Consider the following 12,955-nt stretch of genomic DNA (forward strand, 5'->3'; position numbering starts at 1 on the left):
CATTGGCACGTTACATGTGTAATCCTGCTCCTAAAGCCACTTTATACGATTCAATAGCACTCCAATCATATGTCAAGTTATTATAGCGTCTAGAGAATTAATGGAAAGTATATGAATGCATTTAGCATAACTGAACAATGAAACTAATGTACAAAAAGCTAAGAGAATTTATAAAAAAGGTTTATTATTGAAAGAGGATTTAATTTAAGGAGGTCACTATTAACATTTTTGGCTGTCTTGCTTTATATGCAGAGGAATGAGGTTTAAAAGGTAAACAGGCGTTTTACTATATTACAAAACAGAAAAGTTAACAAACATCTGGGAGTGGGAATCAAAAGCTCTAACCTCACGTAACTGAATAAAATTCGCATTATACTCAGTGCTTTACGACACTTCAGACGTCTGCAGTGTGTTTGCTGTGAGATAAGACATAAAAAAACATTTATGGCCGTGCTCTGTAGTTTCTCAGACTGAGATGTTTATGCAGTATTAAGGTGTCATAGTGTTGCAGTAACATGGCCTAAGAAAACCCCCCAGAGCCTCATTAACTAAACACAGATGGAGGGATGAGGCAGGAGAGCACGCCCTCCTCCTCCTCCTCATTTATTCCCCTTTATACTGGCTGTAAATTCAAACTGTGATCAGTTAAGATGTACCCAGAGGAAATATGGCCGGGGACTACTGGTGCACACTCACACAGCAAAGATGAAATGCATGAATTTGAAAAGTCTGTCAAGGTGCTGCTCGAGCTAATACATGCTTGATTTTCAGCTGCATGCAGAGAAAACTGGGAGAGTGTTCATCGACAGTTAAATTATTCAGACAAACATCGACAGGAAGAGTCATTCAAACAAAAGAACAAACTAGTCTGATGCATTTAAATGAATATGACTAAGCGTCTACAGCCATGCTCGCAGCGCTGTGAGGCTGAAGATAATGTCAGCATGTCAACATGCTGCTGAGGTTCAGAAGGTATAATGATGGTTCACATTAGTCATCATCCCTGCACCATTGTACCATTGTGATTTAAAAGGAGCTCCACCAGAGAGCACAAAAATGAGTCTGTCCCCTCAGAGGTACTGTAAGGCAGAGCTGTTGGTGTCTTTTTCGCGTGGGAGAGAAAATGAGAAGAAGTTTGAACGTCTCGATGTCCTGTTTATTATCTCCTTATTAACCCACTTAGGAAAACCCAAGACGCAGTGCTCCTTTTACGTGGGCTGCTGTAAGGGTGTTTTTCTCAATCCTGCCGTTGTGATTTCCTCTTTGTTGTTGCTTAGCTTTTTCAGCATAGCAAGCCAGCTAACTTTGCTGCAACCTTCTAAAGATGAACACAGCCAAGTTACAAACACGAGGTGCGGATACGAAGACTTGACACAGGGATTTACTGTACGTCAGACGCTCACCAGGCAGAGTGAGAGCTAATCTGAGTCTCTTTGCTGACGAGGGCCAAGACGACTCTCTGCTGTACGAGACAGTTGGGGGCTGCAGTCAGAGCGTCAGTGGGGAAACAGCAGTGACTAATTGAGGGCTAATGAGCAACTCCTGTTTTATGGCAACTCTGTGGGGACAAACTACTTCAAATTCAGAGAGACAGTCTTCATTAACAACCCTCCCCTACCAGAGATGGCATCGTCCAATGCGATTGGTAGAAACTGTGAACTCCAACAACACCAAATTTGTGTTTGCGAGTGTTTTGAGGTTCATTAAAAAACTAAAACCGTGAACCTCATTATGGCACCGGATGAAAAGTCAGGGAATCACCGCAGTCAGCGTCTGGAAACCAGGAATATGTGTACAAATTGTTGTGCCGACAGATCTAGATTAAAGTGGATTAACCGACCGACCAACCAACCAAATGACTAACCTTTCTTGCAGCCAAACCTCTCATGTGGCCTAAAACAGTGGTAGATGAATGTGCTCTGCACTGCATTTTGTTCTTCAGACCACATTGCTCTCTGACTCAAACAGGATGCTGCTACTTGTCTCTACTCTCCAGCACTTCTCTGCTGCAGAATGAGAAGGATTAGAGTTGATGAAAGCCTTTTTCAAAGCATGAAGCCGACGCTACCAAAGCAGTACACAATACAGGATCTGCTTAGAAATGATGCACAATGTTAAAGAGAGTGTGCAGCCGCCAATCTTCAGTAATTTGGTTTCATCTGTTTGTAGTAATTAAGATAATGTCTCTGAATGCGTGATGTTAATGACATTTAATGACACAGTGCTGTTTTAAGAGAAAGTTTATCTGATTTCAAACAGCGTTGATATGGAGCATTTTTCTAAATTTTAGGGGATAATTCAAGCTTGCTCTAGTACAAGCCTAAATAAACCTTACGTAGAGCTCTTACAGTCCATTTTCATCAAAACACAGAGGAGAATTAAAGAGCAATGCTCTTTGGGGATGAACACTGTGAGGTGATCGAGTCAACTGCGTTTCCATTTTGACCACACCAGAGAGAAACTATGTAATACAGTGAATCGATGAATCACAGTCCGAAAGAGAAACAGAGTGGATATCGAGTTAAAGATCAATGAGCGGTTGGCAATCCATTTACTATCTAGGGAGCTCAGCTTCAGCTAATGACTTGAGCTGACCATTACAAAATCTAACAACACACGTACACAGAGCTTTCAATCCGAGCACAGCATGTACAACACGAGCTAAAGAAGGGTTTATCAGTATGTGAGATAACTCTGCAAAATCTGAACCAAGTGTATGTCGTATATGACGTGCTTTACACACACACACAGGCAAAATAAAGTTGTAATCCCTCCTCTTCTCTCTCTACCACTCTTGTAATCTGAGATTTTAATCTCTGCTTTCCAGAGCAAAGATTACCCAGCAGCCCTCACTCTCATTGAAGCAGGGACCTAAAATGCTCCGGAGGAAAAAAAAAAAAAAAGAGGATACAGATGTGTGAGGGTGTAATCTTGAGAAAACGACTGAAATAGTGGAAGAGATTTAAAGGGCGTGGAAGCAGAAGTGATGGAGATACGGAGTGACAGAGAAGAAGGGAGTGAGCGAAAAAGAGAGAAAATCCTGCTGGAACATGGCGAGGTCAATGTTTGAACTCCACAGGTGGACCAGCACAATCCGATTAGAGATGGAGTACTCAAACGAGTTCGGGTCAGAGTTTATAGTGTGGCCTTCAACTGAGCATTTGGCCATTTTACATTTCTATTAAAATGTACAGTCTAGTCAGCTGGACTTAGCCTAGTTTACACGACCCCTTAACATACTGACATAAATTTTGATGAATAGATGGATGACTCATTTTATGGCCCATCCTTCACGAAGATTACTCACAAATATTATGATATTTTTACCCAGCACAAGCTAACAGCACAATAGATATCCAACAGGGGGGTAGAGAGCCTTACCTTAATAGTAATATAAACCAAAACTATAAATACAAACTAACTAGGGCTGCGACTAATCATTGTCATTATCAGTTAATCTGGACATTGTTTTCTCGGTGAATCAATATATCGTATTGTGTGTAAAATGTCCCATCAATCAACAGTCCAGGAGGCAAAATGATTCTGTTAATCATCACATAAGACAAAGAAAGGCAGGAAATTCTCATATTTGAGAAAAAGAAACCAGCAAATGTTCACATTTTTGCTTAAAAATAATTAAATATCTCAAAATCAATTGATTAAATATTAAAACATTTGCTAAATAAGTTTCCAATCAACTTATCAAAGCAGCTCCAGAACAAACTGATCTGAAAGTATGACGCTTTTATCTCTCTAAGCTTCAGGAATATATTCAGAAAACACAAAAACATTGATGTAAAGGTATTAAATTACTATATAACCCTGTTTAAACATCACGTCAAGATGTCCCATGACCTGATGACTGAGATTCTTCGCCTACATCAAGTTTGTTTCTTTCAGTCTGCCGGGAGACGTCACGGCAGCTCACACCAGCTTCTGACATACAGCGAGTGAAGCTTATTATTTATTTATTGCAGGGCTGTTTCAGCTAGGCGTACCTCATAACCTGTCAATCAGGTTCAATGTCAATCTAGAGAGGAGTGTCAGCGTGAAACTATTCTACCTTCAACTCCCACATGAACTAATACAAGTGTTAAAATAGATGTATTTTTACCAAAGAGACAAGTTAGTGGCGCTGTTTATCTGCTGAGAAGCAAAGCAACTCTTTCTTTAAATGTTAAGTGCTTCACTCCTTTCAGTCAATGACGCACACAGTTTGGTTAATTACTTTTTCATGCTACTCTGCAGCTCAGTCGCAGCGCTGCGTGTGAAGACCAGCTTCAAGTCTGCTTTTACAGCTAAAGAAAAAAAAAAACAGGTGAGAAAAATCTGTCTTTTGCATCCCAGTCAGCCGGCAGCATCACCGAGAGCTGTCGACCACGACCATCAATCAGTGCTCAACTTACTCACTGAGATCTTATCTTTATGGTACATTTATTTTTAACTTTATTTTGCTATGAGTAGCCCTCCTGTTTCCTTTGTGCGATGCATTCTGGGAGAATAAAAAAAACAGTACTCTCAAAAGTCAGAGGAACACGTTCGCCTACATTCAACACCTCTACAAAGAGACGCTCCATTTTTGGACGCCCGATTGAGAACATAGCACTGCTCTGCACTCAAAACACACACGCTGACACACCGCTGTACTCACTAGACTTGAGTACAATGAAATGTTGGCATGAGTACAAGCTGGAGCTCTGCTGATAGTAACTTTGAATGTGTCCACGCAGTCTGAGTGACCCTGCTTTCTTCTGTCAACAGAAAACCACATGCAAACACTCCCTGCGAATTACATAACAGTGACTGGCAGCTGTGTGTGCAGCAGTGACTCTATATTATTTATGACGCAGACTTAAGTCATACTAGAGCTGAAATAATGAGTCGATTTTTTATATATTTCTTTTTATTGACCAACAATTCTCGACAGTCAATCAGTCTAATGTTAATAACGGCTGGTTTTCTAAGTTTTTTATGATAGTTAATTGAAGTTTGGGGTGTTTCGGGGCTGTTGGTGATTATTTCCTAAAACATATTGGTTGTTGCAGCCCTTATTTACACACAGTGCTTTTGCTGGAATATGTATACTGCCAGGGCTGCAACAAACTTTTTATTTTGGAATAATCAATGAATTATTTAGTCTGTAAAATGTCAGAAAATGATGAAAAATGCAAGAAATCACAAATTCCCAGAGCCCAAAGTGATGCCTTTAACATCTGATCGTAAGCATAAAACAGAAAATCTTGGGCCCTTCTTAAAACAATCCATCTATCGTGTCAGACGTGTTTTTCACTTGCTCGTCTCACGCAACAGACACGCTCTCATTTTGAAGCATGCAGCTGTCTTCACCAGCTCCTGCAGGCTCGCATTACACCTCTGTCTCATGGACGTAAACCCAACATGAGGCGTTTAATTCAAGCCTACATTTTCAACATTATGGCTGTAAACGTGAGGTTGATGCCCACTAAAGAGGCACTGGATAAATATTGATCTACATTTTGCAACCTAGGTGGAGCAGAGTGTGCTGCTGTTCGTCACCCCACAGACTCTCCCTTCAGTTTTGCCCAGCAGCTGGGCAGCATGACACGGGCACTTCTTAGGGAGGAGCTGCAGAGTTTATTAATTGTCAAACTGTAACCTACACTGTGCATTTATTGCCACAGAGCAACTTCACCTCCACCCTTTTCCTCAGCTCCTATCGCCAACACTTTCTGCTCCGAGTGCAATAAGCCATGTTTTACTCTTGTAACACAATCACATGCATCGGTGTTGATGGAAAAATGTATGAGGAATAATCAAACGCATCAAAGGAAAACTGCACACCGAACAGAAAGTGCTGCTGCTCTGTAACGTTTTGAAATTCACGGACGAGATGAAACGGGTATAAACGGACGCTTCACTGTCTCGTGAATGTTGTCGTCACATGAGCGCACCTCTGACGTGACGTCTAGACACGGGGTTACACAACGTGGGCGCTGGGTGTGAAAGTGACAACTGTGTCGGTCGGAAACTGGCAATGACACCTGGACCTTAATATTATAGAGAACAAATGGCCACAATTTGACAACAACAACAATTGTCTAATTGATTAATCATCTATTCATTTCCGCTTCAAGTGCGACTGCACCGTGCTGAAGGGTAACCAAATGTTTCAGTTTTCAGGGTAGAAACACGAGCTGAGCCACACATTTCCACATTAATGTGTCAATTACACTCCTGACTAATTATAGCAGGTTGTGATGACTATGCAGAGGCGGTACTGTTGAGTTTGAGTGGTTTCAAAATAAAACACCAGAGCAGCTGAACCAAATTTAGGCCGCGAGCTAAATACATCTGCTCACAGAGTGTAATAATTGGCAATGAATCAGCTTTACATGATATGACTACAGGGAAAAGGGCCATGTGTGCGTGCGTGTTTGCCCCACACAGGATCTCGTTGATGGAGTATTTGTGTGTTAGTTAATACACACCCTGTTACTCGCACACCCTGCATCACTGCTGGTGTGTGCCTATTCACTGTCAGCTTATCCCACTCAAATCCTAATCCAAAACACAGAGAGAAAGAGGCAGAGAGATAAACCTGTGTACCTACATGTGAAATCATTTACATTTCACAGACTGCCTCCTCTTGTTGCACTCCTGCCTCCTCTCTCGCTCGCGTCCTCCCTCGTTTTTTCAAAACGTGCGAGGGTCGTTTTTTTCCAGGATGCCGCGCAGATTCCACCAGTTGCCCCGACAACGGACGCGATTGAGTAGATTGCACCTCGCCGTAATAGCCAATGAAGCGAGTCGAAGGCGAGGACCATCAGTCACCTCCCATTCAGCAACATTCACTCCTCCCATTCTGCTCCCTCTCAATGGCCAAACAATGGCCGTAGCTTAGCTCATCACTGTGATTTGTGGTGCTGATGGGGGGGACTTTGTATGTGTGTGTGTGTGTGTGTGTGTGTGTGTGTGTGTGTGTGTGTGTGTGTGTGTGTGTGTGCTCGCAAGCTTGCCCATAGGCCAACTGCAAAAACTGGTTTCCTGTATCCTTCAGAAGCGGGGCAAAACAACAAGCCCTGACCTGCTGGGTATAATTAAATGTTTGTTGTTAAGGGCAATAACTATCAACACCCAAGGCCAGGAACACATTAACTAGATCTATTTTGTTTCTATCTATAGTCTGCTTGTTCATGAGAGAACATTATGATAATATAGTCTTAAATGAGCCACTCCTAATGGGCTTATGAGAGATTACGAAACAGAAAGTAAACTAGAGCTCATTTTCATTATTAAGTGCGAGTGCCAATGATTTAATGAAGAGAAAAATAAGAAGACAAACACCTGATGTGTGAATTTATGGGACTTTTTCTCCTGGCTTAGCCCTGAAAGATTACAAGACACTAAAAAAAAGGCAGAGAGTAGAGTCTGTTCCTGTCTTTGTTTTGGTTGTTGTGCCAGCCAGCAGTAAAGGGAGCTGCAACGTAGGTTTTTTTTTCTTTTTCAACAAGTTTGATAATCAATTAATTAAAGTATTTTTTCGAGCAAAATGCAAAAAAGCACCAAGATCTTCAGCTTATCGTTCTCTTATCCGATTGTAAATGAACTATTTGGGGGTTTTAAACTGCTGGTTGGACTAAGCACGACTTTTGTAGATGTCACCTTGAACTGTCAGAACAACTTCTGACATTTTATAGAGTGGAAATCCGTCAATAGTTTTTAATTAACCACAGGTGAAAACATAACCTCCTTGGCAGAGGTAATAACTGTGCTAGAAGGTAGCACTGTTACAATATCAGATTTAATAGAAGAATTCACAATAACGATATTGTCGTGCGACTAGTCTCCCTCTTGTCTGTTATCTTCTTTGACGTGATTTTGTACAGCAGTCGTAGCCACACATTGTGGCCGTAACCAATCACTGCGTCTTCCTCTTTTTTCGGTTTTATGCAGGTGGCAACAAGTATTAAGGTGCATTACTTCCACCTACCCTGACAACGAGAATATAAAAAAACAGAAATGATTAAAGAGTCTATGTATTATTTACATGATATAATCATGTGCATTATTAATATAGCAATATTCATTATATATCTTGACAGCAGTACAAGAAGGAATACTTCAAGACTGCATCTGAAAATAAAGATAATCCATCACATCCACTCATGTTTGCCACAAGGTGGGATAAAGGATCATGCACGGTGAGATTATTTGTTTTTCCTGGATATCTATTGATCTCACACAGAGGCCTGGTGAGGAACGTCTCCCCAGGGTGGATTACTAAGTCTCTGCACGCAGCATTTCTCAGCAAAAATAAACTGAACGCATGAACAACCCGTAACCTGGTTTGACTGATGGCTGACGCGTACTATTTCAGTCGTAAACAGTTCCTCTTATCTTTCTGCCGAGAAAATGGAATTAGTCCTTGGGCGAGGTAGACGTCTCTTTATTGACATGAATGTAAAGAAGAATAAATAAAATCTTGAAAAACACACTGCTGCCAAGAGGGGATACTGCCAGGAGCTCAGAGGAGGAAACACACCCTCATCCTCATCCTCTTTCCTCAACATCAAACACACAAACACAAACACACACACACACACACTGAAGTCAAGGCAGAATCTTCCCCTGTGGAAGCGATATAATGACAGAAAAGGCTCCTCGATGCATTAATTATACACCACCACCCCCCTGCACACACACTGTTTAGGCATATGCAAACACACGGGACTGGGCTGACCTTTAAGATCCTTCCACATGGATATTTCGATATACCAAGTCAACTCTGGTGCTTCTACCTGCCTGAACAAATCAATTTCCTCACTGATATCAGTCGCGTTCCCTCTTCATCGCCGAGGAGGTGAACTCGGCAGGTCTCCTGCATCTGTGTGATCGGAGAAACTGGCCCATTAACACACATACTGCAAAACAAGTCTCTGTAGCTGCTGATCCTTAAGAAGACCACGACCTCTTGAACTGAAAAGATGCCGAGGACATGCCAAGTGTTTGAGAGTGCATTATGTAGAGACACATTTTTCTCCCAGCTGTATCATATTTAGGCCTCCAGCAATGAATAAATATCCTGTAAAGGGAGCTTAAACATCAGCATTAAGCTTAGCCTATTCAATATTGATATTACATTTTGGAAATTATCTGTGTGGGAGTTTGTATAAATTTAAATCTATTAAAATTAATTGTACCAAGGAGGAAAATGAACCAGAGTCCCATTAAACTTCACAACGCAGGTTTGAAAACATGCTGAAAACATTAACGTTTTTTATCATTGTCCATTTATCTGTTGATTATTTTCTTGCCTAATCAATTAGTTGTTTGGTCTATAAAATGTGTGATAATGGTGAAAAATGTCCATCGTAGTTTCCCATAACCCAGGAAAGATCTAAAGATTCATTGATAATTAAAAGTAATCGTTAGTTGCAGCCCTACTTGAATTAAAAAAAATCTAATTATCCGTCCTAAATTGAAAACAGCTGAAAAAAACTGGTTACTGAGACGTAATGAAATTCAACCAGTGAAGAGAAAGAGAGAGGTGTAACAGCGAAAACAGTTTCTGCAAGCTTTAGTGTTCAGTAAAAAGATACACTACTCTCTTCTGCCTCGGCCACAGACACTACACTTTCCAGCTACTGTCTGGAAAATGTGCTTGAGGAAAATGACTAATACCGAATCTTTCTACAGCAACTACCACTCTGGTGCCCTTTGGCAGGGATCCTCATCCTGCACCAACAGAGCTGCTCAGCAGTAAGATGTTTGTGCTGGTCAGCTCCCAGGTGTGAATGTGAAGCGTCGCTGGAAAGATGCTCAGTCGACACTCTCGTAAGTATCCCCTGGGTGTTGTCAAATAAAGGTTAACACCCGAGGACGGGATGGTCTGCCTCCAGTCACTGAACAGCTCATAAAGATGTCATGAGTTGAAAAATGCCTTGGTGTACTATCTAGTGTACCTGGTGTACTGATGCCTAACACACAGCAGGACGATGTACCTCAGAGATACTTGTAAGTGCTTTATAATGACCTGGATAACTGAGGACCTTCATCAACATCTCAGAGATACTTTTCAAAAGGTGTGTATGTGGGTGTCTCAGCTGGCAAAACATGCTGTTCCCATCTCTCTACAGCTTGTGGGGGCTTGAATGGCTCTCTTAACAATTACATTCAAATTAACTGAAGAGGGAAATGTGATTTTAAACTAATTTCTTTGAACCTCTAAAATGGGGTTCACTCAAGAGCCAGTGCACCACTATGGCGGACCAAACTCGATCGGTACAGGTGTTTTTTTGTGTCCAATTGCCAATAAATTAATTTAAAAATGAGCTACTTTGGCTCTGATGCAGGATCCTCACAAATCCATGATCCCACTCAATATCCCGTTCACGACACTATCTGATAGGTTTACACATCACAAGTAATGGGCTATTAACACTGAATAATCTGAGTCAAAGTAACAAGTAACAAAAATGATCAAATAAATGTAGAGGAGAGGAAGTATAAAGTAGCAGAAAATGGAAATATTGCCTCAAATGTGCCTCAAAATTGTGATTAAGTACCTGTACACTAAATTTTAACAAAAAAGATTTTCATTTTTTGGTTCCAAATATTGGTTCTCTCTCTCCTCTCTTCGGCACATGTAATGGCATATTGATTCGTTTATGGGCAATTTATTCATTTTTTATTTTGGCAGCTTCGGTCCTCCATACACTTCATACACACTCTTTCGAAAGCTGTCATACACCTCTTAGCATTGAAGTATGTTTTTCTGTACAGAGCTACACACATTAGCAGCGATCTGCTTCCTGTAATTGGGTCAGAGAAGAGTCTGTTTGTCTGTCATAACACGGTAAGTTATTCACCTTCAGGAGGAATAACATAGTGACAGAAGTATGTCACCATAGCATGTGTTGCATCCATTCAACACATAACAGGAAGGCACATTGCTGGATGGCCAGTTGCCTTCTTCCAACAAGCAGCCTAGTGATACAACAGGAACTTTAACACAACTTAAGAAAACAGAAACCTCCCATGGCATCTCTTTGTTTTCATATGATGACAGAGAAAAAGATGAAGATCTTCACCTGAAATATATGAACACCTGCAGACAGTCTGGATAAACCTGCCCCACCACTTGGCTTTGCCTGTGGGTGCTATAATTTGCTTCGCCAACGGTCTATATGATAAAAATGTCTAGATGATACAAGGTCACCTGAGCACAGTTGTATGACGGGCTCAATGTCAAATGATCTGTAAGAAGCTCAGCTCAACTCCACCAAACTCCATTAGAAAATCACCCAATTTAAGGTTGCCTCGCATATTGGAGCAGATAGGAAGCACCAGCAGATAGGAGCGCTTCCAGAACAGGCTGACACTTTTCCAAACGGCTAACGGCAATGCATTTTGGCAGACCACGATGATGGGCATGAGAAAACAGCAGGAGACCCATATTACAAATGGAAAATTTGAGGGAAAATGCAGTGACAGGAGCACTGGACCTTTGCCGAAATGCACAGAGGCTCTTGAAGATCCATAAGGAATGTGTACATATGTTGTGATATTGCCGATATGCACATTGTGACACTATAAATGAAACATGTACGAGTTTTTAAATGAGCTTCGGCATGTTTCTCACAGACGAAAACACAACGTGTCGGGACTAGTCGGCTGAAAGCGGTGTGTCAGTTGTTTCACGGCTGATTGGAAAAGAGGATGATTTCCAACTCCACTTGTTTTCTACTGACAGAAACTCGACTGTTAGCTCGTTGTAAACACATTTATGCGCTGAAACAACTTGTCTACTTTTGGTGTGTTTGTTAAAACTGGACGTTGACGTGGCCAAACGTGACACAACGAGGCAACAACAAGTCAGTTAGGTTTACCCCTTTAGCCATTTTGTTAAAAACAAGTTTGCTAACGTTAGCTTACTTAGTGATAGCAAAAACACAGAAATCATATTTACCATATTAGCCCCGCTGGTGTGAGAGTGTCCCTACTTCTGATAAACTTTTCTCCACAGCAGCACAACCAGCTCCGGACATAATCTCTGGACACAAACTGGGTCTCCCGGTTTGTCGTCCTCAGGTGTAAAGTTGCCCGTTGTCCGCTGACACCGCCGGTGAAACACATGCCATCACGGCTCCCAGTTCTCCACCGCTGCCGCTGCTGGAAACTGACCCACGTCGGCAACGGTACGTTTCGTTCGCCAGCCAGCCCGCCGCGGTAATCCTCCTAAAGCCAGCGAGCCAGGGAAGCACAATGTGTGATCACGCCCCGCCCACCGCGTTACACCGAGGGAGGGGCTGCGGGGGATATCGAATACACCCACATGAATTAATTCATGACCACAGAGTGAAGAGCTGTGAGCTCCACCACAGCAAAACAGCTGTTTTACTCAGATCTGATCTGTTTTTTTAAAGGCTTTTGAAGTCAGAGCAGTGGTGGAAGTATTTATATATATTGTAAAGTATTCCTTTAGTGTCAGTATATAATTTACATACACTGGATTACTATTGTTATTAATGACACATTACTATGGAAGCAGAATTTTAATGTGGCTATTTAAAATTTAGCTACTTTTCACAACTTTGATGATACCTTATAAGTATTCACTGTATACGACATGTAAGATAAAAGCCAATCCAAAATAGTTGTATCGTGATATTGTGATCTCCACCTCCCTACACTCGAATTTATATAATCATGTTGGGAAAAACTACTGCTGGACCGCTCTAATGCGAAATAGTGCGTGGATACCAGACCCGAACCTGTTGGGGAGCGATCGGTCACATGAACTGACATTATGCTTTCAAGTTATTTTAGGGTATTTTCGTGAAAATATAGGCTAATGTCAAAAAAATAAATACATTTAGTGTAAAAGTAAGTGATATTTTGTGATAAACAGCATGCCTGTTGAGTCCGGGTCAGTCTCAGTTACTGCTTTTTCAGACTGAAAAATGCAGCCCAAGCT

General features: G+C 41.4%; 1 protein-coding gene across 3 annotated transcripts in view; it reads right to left on the minus strand.

Moving 5' to 3' along the window:
* The window catches only part of tmcc3 (transmembrane and coiled-coil domain family 3), a 49,180-nt gene that overhangs the window by 16,541 nt on the left and 19,684 nt on the right, over positions 1–12,955 (minus strand). The window contains exon 1 of one of the 3 annotated variants that reach the window (XM_084345833.1): positions 11,948–12,182. The exons of the other annotated variants lie outside the window; for them this stretch is intronic. Within the exon in view, the coding sequence (XP_084201959.1) occupies positions 11,948–11,950 (3 nt within the window). The 5' untranslated portion in view covers positions 11,951–12,182. Of the gene's footprint in view, positions 1–11,947; positions 12,183–12,955 lie in introns of those variants that run through there. 3 annotated transcript variants of the gene reach the window in all.

This window comes from Pagrus pagrus (assembly GCF_965226575.1).
Source record: "Pagrus pagrus genome assembly, chromosome: 23".
Classification (NCBI taxonomy): Eukaryota; Metazoa; Chordata; class Actinopteri; order Spariformes; family Sparidae; genus Pagrus; species Pagrus pagrus.